General features: G+C 37.8%; 1 protein-coding gene across 1 annotated transcript; it reads right to left on the bottom strand.

Annotated features, from left to right (window-relative positions):
* Nucleotides 1-489: 489 nt before the first annotated feature.
* SPIC (Spi-C transcription factor) lies at nt 490-7,384 on the bottom strand. The gene is made up of 4 exons (XM_062491548.1): nt 7,234-7,384; nt 5,480-5,592; nt 4,450-4,558; nt 490-917 (listed from the first exon to the last, which is right to left on the bottom strand). The coding sequence occupies exons 1-4, from the start codon at nt 7,382-7,384 to the stop codon at nt 490-492; spliced, it is 801 nt and encodes a 266-aa protein (XP_062347532.1).
* Between the last annotated feature and the right edge of the window lie 14,334 nt (nt 7,385-21,718).

Here is a 21,718-nt window from a genome sequence, read left to right as displayed (position 1 = left end):
TGGCATTCACTCAGAAAATGTCCTTTTATAAAGAACATTGGTGAAAAGCAGACAGCAGCTTCATGCCATTGGCAAATCTCTTCCCTTTCTAATTTAGGGATGCAGCAACCAAGGTACAACCTTACCTAAATTCTGATTGGAGATATGCATAAAACTTCCAGAGAGTGTTGTCACAATGAGATCTTTAATGTCCACGAAAAGACAAAAAAGCCTTTGTCCTATTCTTGAATATACCAGCTTGAAACTACAGTAATTCCTTTGATTGGCATCATGGAGAATAGAATATCTTATGCAGCTGCTGGATTTCTTCAAGAGGCAATGACTATTTATCACTAATATCAAAAGGATCAAAATTAGACTGATATAATTTTTTAAACCTTCCTCTTCATGTGTTTGTATGCTATCTTAAAGGAAAAGCTATGTAGAGAAGAGTTTCTGTGCTGGAAAGTACTGCCAGATAGCAAAGGCCTGTTTATGTGACAGGTAAGCCTAGCTGTTAGCATGCTGTAATGCATAACCATTGTTGTACATGTAATTATTGTAACTGGTCCAGTCATCTGCACCATGATATTCTTGATTAGACTGAATGTAGGGGTGATAAATTGCTTCTTTTCCTAAGAAATAAGTTGGAGCAAGTCTCTTTAAAACAACAGCACTGAACTGGTATGTCAGCTTCCTACGTATCTTAATGATTTCACCTGTTCTTCCATAATTCCTCAGTGCTCTGGCCATTTTCTGATAAGTCATGATCTTGCGGTTTCCCTTTCTTTCTCCCCAGAGTTCTGCAAGTTTCTCCTTGTTTTTGGAGACAAACTGGAAGACACCATTTGGCTTATCCACCCATTGGATGCAGTTTGCCATAGCTGGATCATACAGAGACTCATGGAGGTATTCAAATAGTCGAAGCTTTTTTCTACCTATAAAGAAATAGATCACAAAAGGTCAGAACAGAACTCATGCTTGTTTTAAAAGATGAGTAGTTGTCTTTTTCCTGGAAAGGGTCTTACAGGCAAAAGCATAACTAGACCTAGTACGCTGTCCCAAATTAAAAGATCAGTATAAACTGTTCTGTGGAAGACCAGCAACAGCAAATGGGATCACAGAGATGTGAGCAACACAGAATCACGGGATAGTCTGAGTGGGAAGGGACCCAGAAGGATCATCAAGTCCCTGTTTGAACAGCTCATACAGGGAACAAATCCACAACCTCGACATTATCAGCACCATGCTCTAGCTCTGAAGGGAGTACAGATCTGAGGTGACAGAAAGGGATTTGGTCATTAGACTTTCAAGAGCAGGTTATGTGGGAATCATGACAAATATCTGGTGACTTCACTGTGTGGTAGCTCTCAGAAGCATCTGTCTTCAGACACATGCTGTGCAGACGCACACTCAAGGAACCCGCAGTAGGAAATTACATCCTCAGACAGGGCAGGAAAGAGGTTCTGGAATGCCAAGATGAATGTTTTTGAATAAATGTGTTCCCTGTTTTTACAAAACCCAAAGATTTTGAGATGGCTCAGTTTTGTCAGGTTTGTTTCAGGAATGTTTTGGGGATGCAAGGTAGTCTCTGATATAAGAAAGAGTAAGTGGGTGAGCAGGAAAAGCTGGTTAGTTTTAACCAGAAACCTCGTGTAGCCAAGAAGGAGCTAGATCTTCTGGTACCGTGATATTGTAAAAATCTGCAGAAGTGTCAGTTTGCATTCCCAAGCAAAATAAAGCAAGCTTGGTACTGAAATATTTGCCAGTTAAGTAAGTGCTTCTCTCCACAGGCTCAGCTCTCAAACTTCAGTTTCCTAGTGGGGCTTATTTAGTTTTACTTAGATTTTGTGGATTCTCCTCTATGAAAAGTATTTCTAGTTCCCATCCCAAAGCCAAGGGTGATCAAGAAGCTTCTGTAAGGAGGAAGAATTTAATATTATAAGAAAAAGAGGAACATTTTGGAGAAGAGAGAATCTATGCAGAAGAACATCTTCCACTTTAACCAAAGTGGAAATAAGCAGCTGCATCTAAAGTTCACAAAGTCTTGTCTTGTGTGGCTATTTTAAACTAGGAAGGGGGGGAAAAGTGACAGTTGCTAAGGAACACTGAGGTCAAGGCAAGACATCTGTCAGGGATGACAGTAACTCTGTATCTGGTGATAAGGAAAGAGGAGAGAAGTAACAGTCGGACTGGGAAGAAGAAGAGCCTGAAATCAGAGGTACTTTCCAAAAAATTAATAAAGTTTCATTATCTAAATAAAAATTGGCCTGTGACTGGAAGTATATATTCTACTAGAAATACCTATAGATTACTAAGAAACTTAAAAAGAAGCCCATTAAGGACACTGCCGTGTGACAGTGAACACTTCTTAGTAGGTGACCTCCTTAGGTCCCCTCCAACCTGAATTTTCCTACAAACTGATAGTGGAACAAACAAGACCAGGGGAAAATCCACGGACTACTGTGGACTAAATTTCTGCTGGAAAAGGACAGTGTAGCCATGTCTGCAGCAGCACCTGATTTAGTGCTGTTTGGCCTCTTGGTTCAGCGGTCATTTCTGCCCAAGTTTTTATTTCTAGACACGACCTTTAGCTGATGTCTTTGTTGGAGAGGGCTTGTTTGCTCTTACGTGTTTATGCAGCTGTGTTTCCAGAGCCCAGCTGTTATCCCCAAAGTGCTACACACTAGTCTGAGATGGGGTCAATTAAAAGTACTGTATCTCTTTGCATAAGCCAGTGATGTTCATTTTCAGGGTGTAAACATCAGCCTAAGCCAGCAGGTGAGTGCCTTATGTGGTGATTGGAGACAAGCAGATTCCTCCAGAAGGTGTTTCAGAGCATCTGCATTAGATTTCAGTGCTCATTTGTCCTGAACTTGTCTAATTGTCTCAGGGAAAATGCATCTAATTCCACTCTGAAGTAACTCTTGATTGCCTCCACTCCACTGAGCATCAGTTCAGATCATGGAATGGTTTTGTTATTAATGAACTGGACTCTTTTCAGAGGAAACCCATCTCAAAATATGCTTTCCAAAAGCATATCTAAGTCAGTGTACCCTTCAGAACTTGCGACCACCCTAAATAAAATTTTGTGAAATACTTTAAACACAGGATTTAGGCCATCAGTGTTGATGGTTTCATCTACAGATCTATTCCAAAAAAGCCACACTACTTGCTAGTGTACAGAAAACCTGTTATGTCTCAACAAGAAACTAGGAGAACTAATTTCATTTAGTATAGTGGAAATAATCCCTCAAAACACAGTTTCTGGCAAGAATATCACCACGGACACAAAGAAATCTGTAAGAGGACACAAAATAACCCCATAAGAATAGTTAGTCATTCTGCAAATACATGCAGGTTTTCTTCTGGAAAAACCACAAAAAAACAAAAAAACCCCAGATTGATGACAGTGTAAAAGAAATAAGAAACAGGAAATTAAGTTTAACAGAGCAAATAACTGAAGGTCAAATCAGATGTAAAATTCCCCAGTGCAACACTGGATACTACTTGGAAAAGCAACATTTCTGGATTTGAAAAGTTTTGATTTGCAATGGTGAATTTCAGATATCTTTAGTAGAAAACTGAGAAAGAGAGGCTGCTCGTCCTAGTATAGTGGTGGTGGTAGTAGTAGTAGTAGTAGTAGTAGTAGTAGTAGCTATTAAGCAACAGAGACCACACAGCTCAACATCAATGGGTAGAGACATCACCAAAAACTGACACCATGTGGTTAAAGCTGAGAAAAGGGGATTTCAAAAAAGCAGCTAAATCAGGAAGCTACTTAAAAAAGCCTCATGGTCAAAAGTAGGTACAACAGCTCAGACCTGAAGCTGTGAAAATCTCATCCAGCACTCAGAAATGATGCTGAGTCCCTTCCTGCCAGAAATGAAAATAATGAATGCAATAAAAAAATGAAGTACTGCAATGACAATGTCACACGACCAGTTCTTTGCAAAATAGATATCAATTCAAGTAAAGTCAACCAGAAAAGTAGCCATAAAAATGCCCACTGGAAGTGACAAAAGCTGAAAGGTGATGTGGAAAGTAAACTAAGAAAGACATAAAATTGGGTGTGCAAAAATATTCATGTATATAAAAAAACTTCAAGAAAATCACTGCTTCTTGGGCCACATGAAATAAGTTGTGTAAGTGGATAAAGATGTTATTGATAGCTAAGTTTACTTCTCTGCATCAGACTTCATCCTAAATGATTTGAAGTGAAACATATCTCTGGTTTGGTTTTCCATTTGCTAAACAAGGATAGAATAATTTAGTAATAGATTTATCACATCTTATAAGATTTAACAGATGGAAATTGAACACTAGCAGTTGTATCCTAGTCACTAGTAAATGTTCAATTTTTTTCCTGTTGAAAGTTTAAAAAAATCTAGGAAAAGGTGAAATCATGATTTGCCAAGAGGTTTTTAAAGTCATATAAATTACACATTAAGATATGATCTTTTTACAGACCTTTCCCTGCTTTTGGCTGGTCAGCAGCAGTATGCATCACTTGACTTTCTGGAGCATTCTGCAGTGTATGGTAGACAGTCTCATCTGCATAAAAATCTGCTGTGCTGTTCTTCAAGAGTTAAGACAATGAAAGGTTACTAAAGGAGTACATTCTCTGAACAAAAAGAAACATGTGGTAATTAATTGCCTGAAGCCTTCAAAATGCAAATTTTCATCACCTCACACGTGGAAGGCTTTTCTCAACCACAGGCACTCAGTGTGGTGTACCAGTAACAAGCAGCACTACTTCGTGTCCAGTGCAAGAGCTGCCCACCAGAGGAGAAGCAGAGAGGCAAAACACCATGACTGCCTCACTCTGGACATTCAACCCTTCTGCTGGGACCAGAGCAGGAGCAGCTTTCAGAGTTAGGAAAAGACTAGGACCACCTGGACAGTATCCCCTACAGACTCTGTAGTTCCCATGCTGCGTTGTTATTAATCTGCTGGTTGAAAATGGGCTTTTGTGGAATGTGTTTCCCTGACATTATCTCCCCTGCAACATTCATTTCCCATCACTCCTGGAGACCACACTCCCAGTGCTTTAAGAATGCATATGGATTCTAATGGCTGAAGCTCTGTTCAGATAACGCTGGTCTTTCCAGAATTTTAGAATAAACTGCTGTTGGGGAAATCAAAGTCATGGCTCTTTTTCACAGTGGCAGAAGCTACATCAGGGTTGGAAGTGGTTGTTCTCTGCCTGTTCCCAGGTAATACAAAGAAGCCTTTTTTCCTATAACCAATTTCCTAGTAGGTTTGCTCATTAGTTGTCATGTTATGTGATGAACCACAGAAGAGTGTCAGAAGGAAACTGCTAACCTCTAAAAAGATATTATTAATCACACTTTGCAAATATTTCCCAAGGCAGTTTCATCTGAATCATGCCTGGCCAGACCAAATTTCTGTTACTGTTAGCATAATGATCAGCATCAGAAATCCCAAATGAGCAATCAGTTTTCCAGTTATGCCTATTATTAGAAACGAGTTCACTCACAATCACGTTTCTCCAGCTATACCCTTGCTCCTCTACAGATGGTGCTGCGCAGTAACTGGGACTTGCTCGGAGGTGGTGGTGATGGTTGATCACAGACAGGCAGTTTTTATAACCTGGCAATTAGGAGGAGTGAGCAAAAACCAAGTGAGTAAAAAAGAGAGAAGAAGGAAAAAAGAAAACCATGACAGCAAATAATTTGACATGGTGCTGGGCCTGTCAAAAAGATTTATCCTTTGGCTGCCTTCTAGATAATAAAGTTATGGCAGAGCCAAGATGTTTCATATCAGCAGGTTATCCAGCAAAATCTGTACTGATGCTGCTGATCACACCCTTGGGCTGGTTTTGTTAGTCTTCACAAAGAAAAGCAATTTTTTTTTAAGATAAAATGTCAGATATTCCATAGCATCATGAAATTATTTGGTTACTGGATAACAGAGGGCCATACAGACTACCAAATATAGTGAATTGGATAAATGTAGACAACAATAATACACCTAGACAGGAAAAGGGACTGTCAGGCAGTTTTGCAGGCCATTAGTACAATGCAAGTCACAGTCTCCAATGGTGAATGACTTAAAGGAGCATCAGAACACCTGCAGTGCCTGAAAGAATGACACAGAAGGAACCCAAGAATTTGTGTTGCTTAAAAGAAGCAGAAGAGAACATCACACTAAAGACATTTGAAAAAATTACCCACTGCAGGTGGTCAGAAGATATTGGAGGGTATGGGTACATCTATTGCAAGTGGAATGTGAATGCAGCTGGGGACAGACTAAACACTGCATTGCAAGGGTTTAATAACTCCATCAGCCCTAACAATATATGTAAGGAAGAAGATTGCAAGTAATTAGTGAATTAGTGAAGCAAGTAAATAGTGAATCCTGCAGCATGTGTAAATTACCAGTGCAGTGAACCCAAAAATTTGCTAACAACAGTACTGAAGATACAGCACTGCTGCTCTTATTTACTTTTCCTTTTATAATAGATAATATGTAAATAAACTTCCTCATATGAAAGGCAGTTTGCACAAAAGACAGCAGCAGGTATTTTATTCTGGGCTTAGAGGGTTTGTAAAGTAGCCTTTTATTTTCCTTTCCTTGCATTTCTGCTTACAGTGTAAAAACAGCAAATGTAAATTTTAAATTTTATAGTAAATTAATTGCCAAAACCTCGCCAGAACTAGAATAATTTACAGCTTTCTTGTATTTCAAATTTTGTAAGGTATACAACTCTTGAAGCCAAGAAAAAAATTTTCTATTAATTATCAAGACTCAAATGATCAATCCTGCATAAAAATATTTAAGATTAATATATTAATGCACAAAAAAATAAATTAAGAAATTAATGTTTTTCACTTTCTTGTCTTTTTTTTTTTTTTGCATTGGGATTTATGGCATAGCAGGAGGTCATTTTGAAGTTAAAATATTAAAATTGGAAAAAGGCTGTTGTGCAACAGTCATATATCCTTTGATGATAGGAAAAGTGAGCTCAGTGCACTTGGGCTGGTGATGGGGGAAGGGTAAATAGAGCCAGTCCAACAGTATCCCTGTGCTGTGAACAGGAAGATACTCAGCACATTGGGCACTACTCATGGAGGGGTGGAAACCAGTGAAATAATTTTCCTTCTTTTCATCCTCCCAAAACATCCCATTAATCCCCTTCTGGGAAATTATTCTCCCACCTGAATGTTTCAAGAGGTGCTTTTCTCTAAAAATGGGAGGTGGGAAATGAAGCAGAATAAGGGTGTTTGTTACCTGGTGGACATTGCATTTCCCTGTCAGAGTGCTGCTGCAGCACTTCCAGAGCATCTTCAAAAGCCTGGCCCAGCACGTCGTGGTCGGGAAAGCTCTGCAAGAACATTTTGCTGTCAGGACCCAGAAAAGACCAGGCTGGTTCTTCCAACATTGTCCATCAGCCCATCCTAGATAAATACAGTGATGGTATAGAATACACATCCTCTTGGAATAGATCTTTGGCAGGCACCAAGGCATCACCATAATCTTTTACTACTATGAGAAAGTTCTTACTCCTCTGAGGTTAGTGAGACAATTCACAAGGGCAACATAACTCACTCTGTCAAATGTTTCAAGGTTCATTTCCTTAATTTGCAAAAGGGGCTTACATAACTTATTTTATTATGTTACTGTTTAGAGTGTTACTGCTGGTGGAGAGTTTTATAGCCTGTAATATAAAGATGTTTTTATCTCTTATGTAACACTGTTTATGAAGGCAGAATTATCAGTCAATAACATTGACAAGACAAAAATAATTACACAAAATCTCTGAAGCAGTTATATAGAGACAATGCTACACTATGCCACAACAGGAAACCAAGTGTGGATTTTCAGAAAATTGTTTATTATAATTTTAGAACCTCTTGTTTCAAAGAGCTAAAGATTCCTCAAATTTGAGTTTGGCTGAGCCTTCTGCAGCATATATGAAACACTCAATAATGAAAGAGAATATAGGTGTTGTAGACTTACCATTATTTAGATATCGAGACTTGAATCCTGTTTAAAAGAACCAATAATTTTAAAATTGTATGTTTCAAAACAAACACTGATTCCCTGAGCCTAAATTAAAATAACTAAACTAAACAACTCAGTATTTTTTCCAGTTAAAAGGTAAAATATTTTTAATAACACCGAGAAAAGGGATTTATTATTAGAAGCTGATATTTAAATTAAATGAAATACTTGTGACATTGTATTTTTTAAAATCCAAATTATTTTTGTTAATAAGTTTACAGTTTCATTAATACTGCAACATTTAGATTATTATCCACACCATTGCAAATACATTTTTAAAGACATTATGAAATGGAAATGTGTCATTGTTGACATTGAGTCTTGTCACTTATAACTTGTAATTTCCCCAGGAAAATACTGACTTACATTAAATGCAAGTGTTTAAGTCCCTCTGGTTCACAGCCAGTTGAAACAAGCTTAGAGATTTTTCTTAGAGAGATTGGCATATGACAGTATATGAGCATACATAAACATTCAGATTAATTGTGAGGTCCAAAGGCAGATTTGATTGTTTAATAAACAATGTAAATAGAAACACTTTCAGCCAGTTTAACATGAATAATATTACTCAGACATATATCCTTAGTACCTCCTTTCTAATTTATCTTTCTTAAAGAAAACCATAATCAGATTTTGTTGCCTTGCAAATTCCCCCCATTATCATTTACATGATTATTTCAAAACTGTAAATATAATAATCAATATATCAGTATTTTACTCATTAAATACTTTATTATTGTGTATGATGTTTCAAAATACAAAGGAGACAGAGGATACATAAATATTACTGAGGAAGAATTTTATCCAACATTAACTGTGAATGTTCTAAGGTGGGAATTTTGCCTCAGGTTAAGTATGCTATAGGGTACAATCAAAATTTGCAGAAGTGTTTTCAAATCTTGCCAGCCAGGTATACATGGTGGAATCCTAGTGACTCAGTAAATTGACTGAGTGGGAAATCAGTGGGATACTTCTTTCTGAATACAGTGCAATAAGTGTTTGAATGATCTGATCCAAATCTATTCTAAAACCAGAATGGGCAATGTCAACCCTTTATCTGCAATGGTGGCCACAGATTCCTGGGGCATGGGGATATAGAAGTTAAAGACAGGAATCTGCTTTGTAAAGATCTCCACAAATTTCCCCCATAATTTTAAGCAACTCTCTTTCCTTAAAGTGATTTTTATTAACTCAAACTCCACACTGATACTTTGACAGATCATCTACAGTCACCTCAATGCTTTGCAAAATCTAAAACACACAAGAACAGGCAAGGTACCGTTGAATGGTCATACCACTTACACCAATTAATTAATACCAAAGAAGAAAAAGGCATACCTTAAGTAAGCTTAAAAATAAAACCTGGACACTTACCTAGAAATTCAGTTCCACACACAAGACAAGAATCTGTCTGGTTTCAGAAATGAAAGAAAGACTGAGTTACCACAGCAAAGGGCTGGCAAAGGGGCTGCATTATATAGCTGATTTTAGGGAAGTATTTTGCCTAGGGATTTTTTTTGTGAGTATAGGTATGGTAAACTGCTAGCATGTCCCATCATCCTGCACAAAAGGGAGTGATTTTACTGATACAAATAAAACTAAATGTTTTAACTATTGTCCAAATTTTAAACATTAGGAGAAATTCCTTTTGTCTATGGCACCTTCTAACAAATCTGTCACTGGTATCATGGTAGGGTTAATCTAGGGCAAAATCCCACATCCCTTATCTGTCCCACATAGACTGCAGAGGAAGCTGAGCTTTTATCCTCCTAGCTCAGAGTAACAAGTGGACCAAAGTAGATCTCAAAATAAGAGTTTGAAAGAAGTTCAGAGTTTTGCTTCAAAGCTCATTTTTGTAGCCCAAGATACAAAAGCATTGACTAGAGCATTTAGTACAGTTTCAGACAAGCTGTAGTTGATGATTTGCCAAACACCTTCTGAGCAACTCCAAGACATGACATTGCATCCTATAGGAGCAGAACTCTGTGGTTTTAAGCTCAGAGCTTCTTATTGAACACAAAATCAAATCTGTGCCATAACTCTTTCCACCCAAGTCCTTCAGAGGCACACTTTACAGAATTTCCTCAGCATTTGCCACAAAACTGCTGTAAAACTGTAATCACCTGTTATATTATTTATGTATATTCTCTCAGCCAAGAACCTAGTCAAGAACTTGCCTGGTTACGAAAACTCAGCGAAGGCAATTTGAAGCCATCAACCATTTCTGCTGGTTTCAGATACAAGCTGCCTTTTCAAAATTTGCACCAAAAATTTCAGGATATTTTTTTTTAAGTGAAATACATTAATACATGAATGTTTTTTTGGTTTTTTTTTTGGACTTCAGCTTCTCTTTAGCACAGCTTCACTGGTCTGACTTGGGCATATAAAAGAAAATGAGCTGGCAACCAGATGGGACAAGGAGGGAAACAAGGGAATCAGGGAACAGCAAGGTCAGAGGACTTGGAGGTGCTCTGTAATTGAGCAGCCACAACTGCAAAGAGATTATGGACCACGGAGTGACCATAGTGGAGTAGAGGAAATTAGTAGAAGGAAGCAGTAGTGGAAGAAAAGGGTGAGAAACAAGGAGCAGCAGAGAGAAACCACGATGTCTTGACCCCAAACCCCTATACCACTCATTGCCTCACGAAAGGAACTGAGTACAACCTGTGGAGATAACAAGAGGGGAGGAGATGTGTCTGGAGTGCAGCTGAGCCTGGGAAAGGGGAAGGAAAAATGTTTTAATGTTTATCTTCTTTGCTTTCCAATACTCAAATCAGCAATTAAATATATTATAGCAATAACTTAAGTTAAATTCTCAAAGTGCACAAGCAGTGGTGAGGGTGTGTGGCTGCTGGCTGGGCGTCGTGAAAGAGGGTGAAGGTCAAGAGTAGAAAACTAATGGTTTTACTACCACTAAAATGATCCATCTTCCTAAATCAAACTGTTCTATCAGAAAGTTCTTGTTTCATATGAGAGGCTACACTAGAAGACAGGTCAGCAAAAGGTTTGTTTTCAGAGGAAATGGGAGAGTGCCATACACAGCACACACAGCGTAAGAACAAAAGCAAATGCTGTCTCATAAGGGAGTCTTAAACTCTGCAGCCCATTTGTGCATTGAGTCTGGCCCAACACAATCTCAGAGCAAGAGCCCAGCCTACCTCCCTGAAGGTGTTCAGAAGAGGCAGAGGAAGTGCAGCTGAGGACTCAGTGCCAGCTGCTGTTCACTGCTCACTCCTCAACACATCACAGCGCAGCCAAGACCGGCAGCACGATGACCTCTTCTAAGACATACTCTTAGAGAAGAAAGCCTCCTTTGATTTTTGCATTGGATGGGAGGATGGATTCCAGATGAAAGTCTGAGAAAGAGAACTTACTCTTCACATCTTAATGTCTCAAACAATTGATGTGCCTGATAAAAAAAATTGAGTATCCGTTAGAAACCACAACATCAAGCTCTTCTCCTTTCTCCATGTTTTAAAAATAAACTTTAAAGAACAGAATTATTGTTTAAGTTTCAGAACTTTCTTCCATCTCTGCTTGGCATAAAAGATGCCTCACAGTGATGGTACAGTAGAAGCACTTTCACATCTGAATAAAACCCAGAACCAGTGTATTACAGCATTTGTCAGAGAGTTTGAGAAGGCATAAAGATTCTTGCACGAGGCATTGTTCAAATATAGAATAAAAACCACTCTTGCCCTTCCTATAGGAATTTAAAACTTGAAATGGCAAGTTTTCTCACCCAACACTTGTAGATTTTTTGAAATTTTTTGAACATCAGGCAATTTGCAACTGCCCAAATAGACCCCTTAAAATAGAGGGCATAAAAATATCATTAAAAATATCCTGAATAATCTTGTGATAGCCACAAAAATTTTCTGTGTTTCCATATTTGTTTTGGCCCTTGTCAGATGCCTTTGCCACTACTCTTCTGGCCAAGCAGCTCTGTAATAACCTTTGTCTTGAATCCTCATGGGTGCAGATTCACAATAATTACACCACCACAGATATTGTCTCCCTGAAAGTGGAAAAGTTGAGGGATCACATGCCGTGCTCACCTCCTGAGTCTAACCATCCTAACCAGAGAACTTTAAAATCTCTGATATTATGCTTCATTCAAGGCTCAAAAGAAACTTGAAAGTTTCTTGCATCAAGGATGAAGCCTTTTCTCTATGCAGGAAGAACAGAGATGAACATATTAAGAGCCCTCTTCTTTTACATGTAGTGTGCAATGATAATCTAGGCACGAATATCTCACAGTGAATGAGTCTACAGCCTGAAATTCAAATCAGTGGGCTCAGAAAATCCCTGAATTCACATTCCCTGCCCTGGAATTCAAAGAAAATTCTCCTAAAAAGAATTCCCAAAAAAACAACCAAAATCAAACCTCCAAACAAACACAAAAAGGAAATAAATGCAGCTTATTACTAACCTCAGTACTATCCTATACCATGATTTTAATCAGATAATTTAGTGTCAAACACATACAAAAATATCTCAAACAAACTGAAAGGGAAACAAAAGCAAACAAACAAAAACCAATTATGGCATTGTATCATATGAACAAATCAGATTATGAAACTGACTCCAAAAGTCTCCCATTTGTGTTGGAAAAGTTTAGCCTATACATTAAAACACGCTGGGTTTTATTATTTAAAGTACCAAAAGATGAGGCTATATCATAATTTCAAATGCTTCACTTGCCTTGCAAATAATTCTACAAATGGCAAACTCTCTGCAATGCAAAATATAGACTTCTACTGTAATTGGTGGAATTACAGTAGTATTGTTTCCTTAGCTGGTGGAAATTGGTATAGAGCCACCAATGCCAAAGAATCAGATGATTCCTGCAAACAGATGTTGACATCACTATTATTTTCACTACAGTAAGGGGAAACTTGCTGTGCCAGCCTTAATGTTGCACACACTTCCCTGAATTCCTGATTTGTTTTAATTTTTGTCTACCTTATAAACCATTGCAGTTGGTTACCAAAAGAATGTCATTTTGGCTTTTTAATTCTCATAAGAGCTCTTTATAGTTATTACTGGACCTCATTGTTTTGCCCAGCCATTATCTCCAAGTACATGTCACGTGTGAAGATTTTTCCCTTAGAAAGAAAAAAGATAATGCAAATGTTTTACAAATTGAATTTTAAGCCTGAAATGAGAGATTTTCTCCATCAGACTCATTTCCTGACCACTAAATACAAAACATTTACATATCCCACTTGAGGCCATCTCAATGTGGATTGTAAGTTATGATCCAACCAGAAGATTTATTTATTTGGCTAACATTAGATCTGTAATAGACTTCAGTAAGAAACATTGAACAATTATGGTTATAAAATTAGATATTTTGATAAGTTATTGCAGAGGTTAGGTCTAAGCATGGAATTACCTCTTCGAGGGCTTAAAAACAGAAGAGCAGCATGGAAGCTGAAGTTGCATGAGTCGGCAGATCAGCTTTTCAATGGAAAACCCTCATCTAAAGTCCCCATCTTACAACTAGACCCAATTTATTAGTCCAAATGCTCATGTCAGCAAGGCTTCTCAGGGAGCTTCTTCTTTGTCTTCATCTAACCAAAGGAAGTGAATTTCTGATGGGAAACCCCGTTGAGATAGAAAACCAGAAACCACAACAGAAGCACAAGGAACTAATAAGAAAAAGTGCATTGGGAAAAAAAACAAGAACCAGCCAACCCTAACTAAAAGAAGAATCTGAAGTGAAATACAAACAAATAATTTTGATTCATTTTCAGGTATAATGAGTACTGTCAAATATTGGGATAAATAAAACACAATAATAATTCAGCAGAAAACAATCCGAGCAAGATGGGAATAATATGACAGCATTTCATAAAAATAGCATAATGGGCATAATGAGTAATGGGAAAATTCTGCTCTAGATCTTTCCAACCCATTCTATAACTTGATGATTAAAAGGTAAGCCTGAAAAAGGATAAAACTGAAAGTCTTTCCCTGAAAAACAAAGCAGGTAGAAAGAAGAACAAAGTATTTAAATAGCCCTTAATAGTGAAACTGGGGAAGCCAAATAGAAACTAACAATTTTCCAAGTAACTGAGCTATTTGTGGAAGAAACATGCTTTCACATTCGAGGGGCACTTAGATCACAGAGAATTAATTCAACATTCCATTTCAATTCCATTCCCCCTAAACCATAAAGCTGGGAGCAGAAAAATGTTAAGTCTAGGTGACAGAGCATTTTCATCTGCAAAGAATGGAAGGAAGCAATTGTGTCCCTTTCTGGAAAAGCTGGAAAGAGAGACATGCAATAGCTGCTGTAGCATCTGCAACGACTTAGAACTAAAGACCTGTAGCAGACATATAGAAGCAAACAGAATAAATGTGAGATAGTTCTAACATTTTTAAGACAAGATATATCCCAGGTTCAGGCAGACAGACCACGTAAGCATCTATTGAAGCACTGCATCTGTAGATGTTGAACAGGAAGAAAAATCAACTTTCATCATTAGGCAGGCCCTAAATTATCTTTAAATCCTCTGGGAATTACCAGCAATGGAGGAATATGTCTATAAGAAAAAGTGGTGGAAGTAAATCAACGGGCCAGCTTGAGATCCCCAAGTCCATAGAGGATAGAAATAACAAGTCACTATTAATGAAAATACTGACATTATGCATTAAAAGAATACAACAGGCTGTTTTCACTATAAGAATACAAGCTGACCTTCACCTGAAATGAAATGCAACAATCTACAGGATTATAGGATAAGGCCTATGATATATATTTATTTAATTTATAACTTCAAAATAGGCAGAAATTGTATGAGACAGTATAAAAGAAATAACTTGCCACTTAAAAAGAGTGGGAAATATTAAGTTTTCTGCACCCTCTTTCACAGAAAAGGTGTGATTTCATCAGAAGACTAAGAATTAGAAAAACCAACTGTATATTGGCATTAACCTCCTCAAACCTGAAAAGAGAAAATGTTTGGGGCTTTCGATCAAAACATGAAATATTCCATAGGACCTTTTCTACAGCTATTCCTGCTGTAGGTACTTTTGTCTTAAGTAATTAAAAATAGGGTACCCTGGCAGGCTGGACCAAATTCTGCCATGTACTACGAGAAGGTTAGATGCCCTTTCCCAGGCAGTTCCATTGCAAAACAAACTTGCTCCTATTTTTTTCTCCTAAAGGGAAATGTGGAATGACATTTTGATATCACCTCCATGGAAGCTACTACCATGCCTAGTACCACAAAGTTAAGAAAAGTTTTAAGCAGGCAACCACCAAAACCAGAGCGGTTTGAGCCTCTGACAGAATCTCCTTTTTTCAGGGACAGACATCTACATTTAGTCCCACCAGAGAGTTGGGCAGATATTTCCCACACAGGACTGAGATGGACAAAAAGTAATGAAAACTTGAAAACAGGTCATCTGAAATGAAGGAAACTGTAAAGTTGTGAGGAAGGTGGTAATAAATAGTTGTGATAGGTAACCAGTTGACCAAGTTCACTTGGGAATGTAAAAATATATCTGACCTTATAATCAAATGCCCTTGAGTAAAAGTAGTTTGAGTATAAAAATTATTTACATCCATTCTTGGTGGTATAATTGTCATGTAACAAAAAACAAACCAAACAAAAATCTGACACATTCTGTCTTTGAAAGAGTAGAATTAAGTCAGATTTCAGCCAGAATTCTAGATTTAAAAAATACCCCTCTGCATGAACTGCATAGCAGTAAAGGAAATACTTTAGAAATAGAATTCCTGTCACTACTAAACTCTGAAGGTGACGGAAAAACAGCTGTAATGGGGTTTTATGCTTTGATGAGGCAAACAGTGAGGTGGGCATAAAGAGCTATGACTAGCAAATTAACGCTCCCTATGTTATCAGGAAAGTGCTGAAGAAGTATTTAGAGTTTGGGGATTTTTACAAACTGATGTTAAAGAAATCCTGCATCTTGATGGTAAGGTAGGAAGCATGTCAGTAAAACAGTTTCCTGGCCAGGAACCTTTTTTGAAAGAAGATTTTCCAAAGCTGAGTGGTTTTTAATTTCAAATTTTAAATGAAACTGTCATTTAGCAATGGCTTCACACTCTTTTCCATTTATCTTTGAGGTGATAAGAGGAAGGTTAAGATTCTCATAAGAGAATCTGCACTGATTTTGTGAGACCTGGTTGAAGAAGGTAGGATTGGACCAACATATCTTGGATTGAGGGGGGCAAGAGGAAGAGTGGAAAGGGAAGACTGAATTTTCAAAGATAAGGGTAGGAGGCAGCAAGCTTGGGGAATGGAGGGGGAAGGACCAGTGTCCTCTTCCCACTCCCAATCTCCCAAGACTGCAGGGGAGGTCAAGATTTCCACCAGGACTGGGAAGGCTTCTGTGCTGTAGCAAATATTGGTGAAGTTCCTCAGTGAAGCAAGAGGATAATAACCTGCCATTGCCATCGTCTGAGCAGTTAACTCAGATGGTGGATATGCAGGTGGCAGACTGAAGGGAATTTTTTTTAATGTCAGGCTTTTCCCAAATGTTATTTTTGTCAACCGAGGCATTTGAAAGTGGGGCATGAAGGATCCTTTTCCAGGAGAATATGGGAGTACTCCAAAGGCAGAAAAATACCAAATCAAAACATAATCGTCTCTCTTTCCTCCTCCATGAATGTATATTGTAAGAGTTTCCTTTGACAGCCCTTATTTTTTAATATGCATGGAAAAAATGTTGCTCTAATAGTGACTGGTCCTGCTCACTAAATGAGGCTATCACATGCAGAAACCCTGCTGCATCTGCTGCAGAAGTCACAAACTGTCTGCTGAAGAAGGAAGGGAGAGGATGATCTCGAAGTTAAAGCAGCTGAATGCTACCCTGGAGAAGTGGGTTTGGGTTCTGAGCCTGCCTCTACCACAGAGTTCCCAAAAGATGTGAGGCAAGTCCCTTTGAGCAAACTTTCACAGGTGCTCACTCATTGTATGTTCCTCATTTTTGGGACTTCTTACTCGAGACCCCAGCATCAGATTTGCAGAAATGCTGAGCAGGACCAGCTGCAAGTGTAGTCACTGAGTGGTGGCCTGAACCCACAAACTGCCCACCAACGCTGAACTCTCCAAAACAGGAGTTCTTTGGTATCACAGATCAAATACACAAGATTAGTGGGTATTTTCCAATTCAATCTCATCGTGCCATCATCCCTGTAAAGCAAGGATAAAAATTGTCTTCACATCACAATGCACTTCTAAATGTCTTAGTCCTTATGCAGCATTCACACGTTGTAATGGAGGGAGTATAAAAAATATCTATAAAGAGGTTAACAATTCTCTCTTGAAAGCAGTGTCTGACTATGTAGTGGATAAGGCTTGGGGATGTAGTCAGGATTGAAATCCCATTGGCTGATTAGTCACTAAGAGAGCACTGTCCATTTATGTACTGAATGAAAGAAAGAACTTTGTAGCAGAAACTGCTGGTGATCGTGTCATAATAGTGCCACAACACATGGTATTCAGTGAGGACAAATTAAAGCTGTACCAGTCAACTTAATTTGGCCATGTGGTAATTAACTTTTGATTACTTTATTTGCAATCTTAATATCTATTTAAAGGAGATGTCACTGTGTGCACAGACTGGAGGGCTGAGGGGTTTTTTTACTAGTTTGTTACTGTAAAATATAGTTTCATTAAAAAAAAAAAAAAATCATTGACCTGTAAGGGACTTCTTGACCCTTACCAGAGGTGTTTTAAAAGCAGCAATATTTTTTTTCCCTAAAGTTTTGAAGATATGTGATTCTGATAGATGTATTCATATATATAACATTTAAAAATTGTAACAAGCAAAATATTCCTTTCCCTCAGTTCTCAGATATTCAATATTAATCTCTAAAAATGATTAATACAACAAAATCTAAGAATAATTACAGGCAAAAAGCAATACAGCATAACCCAGAAAGTTGTAGGAAGTGGAATCTCTTGGAGTGTTTGGAGTTCAGATACAACAAATACATTGCTAGTGTTGCATTTGTGAAGTGGTCTGGGCTGAGCTCCCTTTGTGGAAACTCCAGCTAGTTATGGGATGCAGTTGGAGCTTGAAAGATGCCTGTGGCTAAGAAGACAGAGAGTTGGTACATCTGCTCTCCATATTTCATGTTTTCATTCATTTTCAACAGCCCTGTGACTTCTAACACAAACATGACATAAAAATCTTGACAGGTGTAGTGCAAGATTAAGCAAACAATTTATAGACTGATGAGGAAAGAGAGAAATAAGGTCTTTTTCTTTTAATAAGCAAAATTAAAAGCAGAAAAACCAGATGTATTTTCCTCTGTGTATCATTTCAGAGTAATCTGACTGTCACTTAGTACTATTTACCTACAGTTAAATATTAGGCATCAGTGATAATAAATCCCATAAGTGGTCTGTCAGAGTTCCTTCTTTTGCTATTTAACAGTAGAAAGACTGATGAAAAAAACATTTATTTGAGAAAATTACATAGACCAGTAATAACTTGGAAACAGAAAGGCACTAAATGAAAGGAAAATAAGTGTGAAAAAACCATCAGCTTTGATTAAAATAATCACTGTTGCAAATATGGAATTCCCATGAGAATACTAGGAAACAATCATAAATCTACCTTTAGAAGACTTGCATGACTCAATAAAATGATTATTGCAAATCAGTTCCTCTTTTTTTTTTTTTTTAATAGAGCTTTAAACTTGCTGACATACAGTAGCACAATTCTTGCAGGACAAAAGCAGTATCTCCACATGCTACATTTCAGCAGACTTGCTGCTTTTATTTTAAGACTCTTTCAAAGGTGTTAAATGCAATTGTTATACCAAAAATACACAGAATGTATTTTTATACAGAAATTACAAGGTACTACATAGGTAGATTTCCCTTGTGTGGCAAGAGGGCTAAAAAAAAAAGGCTAAAAGCAATTCAGCTGACAGGCATGCTTGCTCTGTGTCCATGTAGAACACTTGCCATGCACAGATCAACTACAGATAATTCATATTAGCCAGACTATCTTGCTAGCTGGAATGGGTATCCAGGAAAATAACCCCTCTCTCACGAGTCATCAATATCAACAAAAAAACAAAAACATCAACAAAAATGCAGCAGAATTCTCTGAAACAACGATTTTTTTCTACACCAGCAATGAACTGTGTGTTACAGATGGTACTGGCTTTGGTCCTACTGGAAGCACTTTTCTGAAGAATGTCCTTTATCAGATAAATATCTCTGAATAAACTCCCATTTAGAGGCTACTCTCTCAGTTAAACATACATTCTTGAGCATAATGTTCAAGAGAGGTCTCCCTTTACCAAGCCTCTGAATTGTGAACCTTAGGCAGATATTTAAGAGAATATGAACACATTAGTTACACATCTTAGTACACTGCTGCAAGAAGTTTTCCAAAGCACCTGATGGTTGCTTGCTTTCCATGAGATCCTTTGTTCCTCCTGTTTATCCCCTGCCACCACAAGTAGCTGCTACTGATCTCTAAATCGATGCCCTGACACATCCTGGGTGATCAGTGCACGAACATTTTATCAATTTAGCTGATGAATACAGAGAAAATGAACTCATAGAAGATAAAGTCACAGGAGACCTTTGGAGAGCTTTCACTGAATCAAGGAAGCTTCAGTTAAAAGCAGGGACTAACAGCTGGAAAATAAAACTGGAAGTTTCTGATTTCTTGCAAAAGCAGTTTTAAGTTGTTGGGGTTTTTTTGTTTTTGTTTTATTTTTTTTTTCAATATTTGCTTTCCCATATGCAGTTGACTGCCATCTACAAAGGCTTTGAGCAGAATGTCTGATACCCTCTCCTTTTGAAACCTATTGTCTTCTCCTATGGTGACAAAGATCCTGCTTTTTCCTTGGCGTCCAAGGTCTCACACTTGTTACAAAGCACTGAAGAGCTTCCTGAAGCTCAGGGTGTCTGTGGATTATACTGTGGATATTTTTGAAATAGATATCTAAAAACATAGCTGGCTGTGGTTATGAGTGGCTAGAATTGAGGACCCATTTGATCCCTTCAGCCTCGTGTTCCTCATCAGTTTGACTTTATAAAAATAACAACCATCTAGCCATAAAATAGCAAGGGTTTTTCGAGCTACTATGTGCAGACATAGCATTTTCATTCAATAAGTATTGCCTGATGTCATAAATATATCTCTTCATAGAGCTGATAGAGGTGAGTCCTTACCAATGGAATTTCATATTTTGTCCAACACCGGATGAAACATCACATGATGAGGGCAACTTCTGTATTGTTGCTGATTGCAGTGAAGAATGAAATGTGACAGTATTCAGTAACTGTCCTGGTCCCTGGCAAGTTTGTTTTTTTTTTTGTTTTACTCACAAGAAACTTTGACAAAGTTAGGAGTTTTGAGAGGACTCTTTAGCTGTTAGATCTGCATGCATGCTAAGCAATTCATTGTGATACAAAGGTAAATGGTTTGGTGGCAACTCCTACATTAAAGAAAATAGAATTGCTGTTCAGTGTCTGTCAACAGGGAGGTCACTGCCATCTGAAAGCAGTGGAATGCTAAAAGGAAGAATTAGCAGACACATTGAGATTGAGTATGTTAGAACAGTAGATAACAGATAGTGGATAATTAAGTGGCAAATGCAGAAAAAACTGCTCTGAGAGCAGCAATGAGCTTCTGACTTTGGCCAATTTACTGCTCATTTGAAGACCACTGTAGTTTTAAAGGAGCTTCTTAAGAGGTTTCTGAGAGGTGGAGCAAGCCAGGTACAAGATGATGGGGGTGTGTGAATACATTACCTTTTTGAGGGTATTGAAAAAGAACAAAAGCCTAAGGCTTACACAATAAACAGACATTTACACTGAAACCAAGTAATAAAATGTTCAACAGAATAAGACTAGAAGTGTGCCAGTTGCAAATAACAACATCATTAACTATACTGTTAATTTTCAGCCCCAAATTATTTTTATTTTCACAAACAAGACCTCTTGAAACTTATGTAATGAACCAAACAATACACTATACAATTTCTTGCATGTTATATTAGGCTAGTTTACTCTTATAAAACAATTCATCGTAGATCCTGTCCAGACTCCTAGATCCATGCTCTGTTTGCATGAGAAAATATATGTTTGTATTTGTATTCTGAGGCAAGAGCAAAAAATGAGGATTTATCCTGCTCTTTGCGGAGGTTACAAGATCCCTGGGACAGTCAACAGCCCCACAGTCTGGTGCTACTCACATACTGCAACAGAACTGAGTTTCCTGTTTCCTGCTTTCAAATTGTGGGTGCATGTGCTACCTGATAGATGGTTGATTTTTAGGTTAGCACACCATTGGGAGACTCTTGGGATTGTAGCTGCAAACTCCATATGCTGTCAATTAGCACAGATTTCAGAAACACTAGTTGTAAGTGAAAAACTTAGAGAAGTGCACAGAAATAATAGGTTCATGGGGGGACTGATTCCAAGTGTACAAAGCCCAAGGACTGCATGGTCCTCAGATAAAACAACCAAAACAATTCTGAGCAAAGAACAAATTAAATGTGGAATCCCACCACACCAACTCTCTGGGACAAAATTCTACCGATTTTGACCAAGGTGGATGGGCCACCAATACTTAACCCAAAAAGGAAGATATATAAATTATGTGTGTTAGAAAAACAGCAAATACAAGCCATTATAAACTGACCAGTTTCAGACAAAACAACAGAAAGTTTAGCTGTGTTTAACCATGTCGTCAGACCATC

This window comes from Cinclus cinclus, chromosome 4 (genome assembly GCF_963662255.1).
Source record: "Cinclus cinclus chromosome 4, bCinCin1.1, whole genome shotgun sequence".
NCBI classification, from domain to species: Eukaryota; Metazoa; Chordata; class Aves; order Passeriformes; family Cinclidae; genus Cinclus; species Cinclus cinclus.
This window is presented reverse-complemented; position numbering and strand designations above follow the sequence as displayed.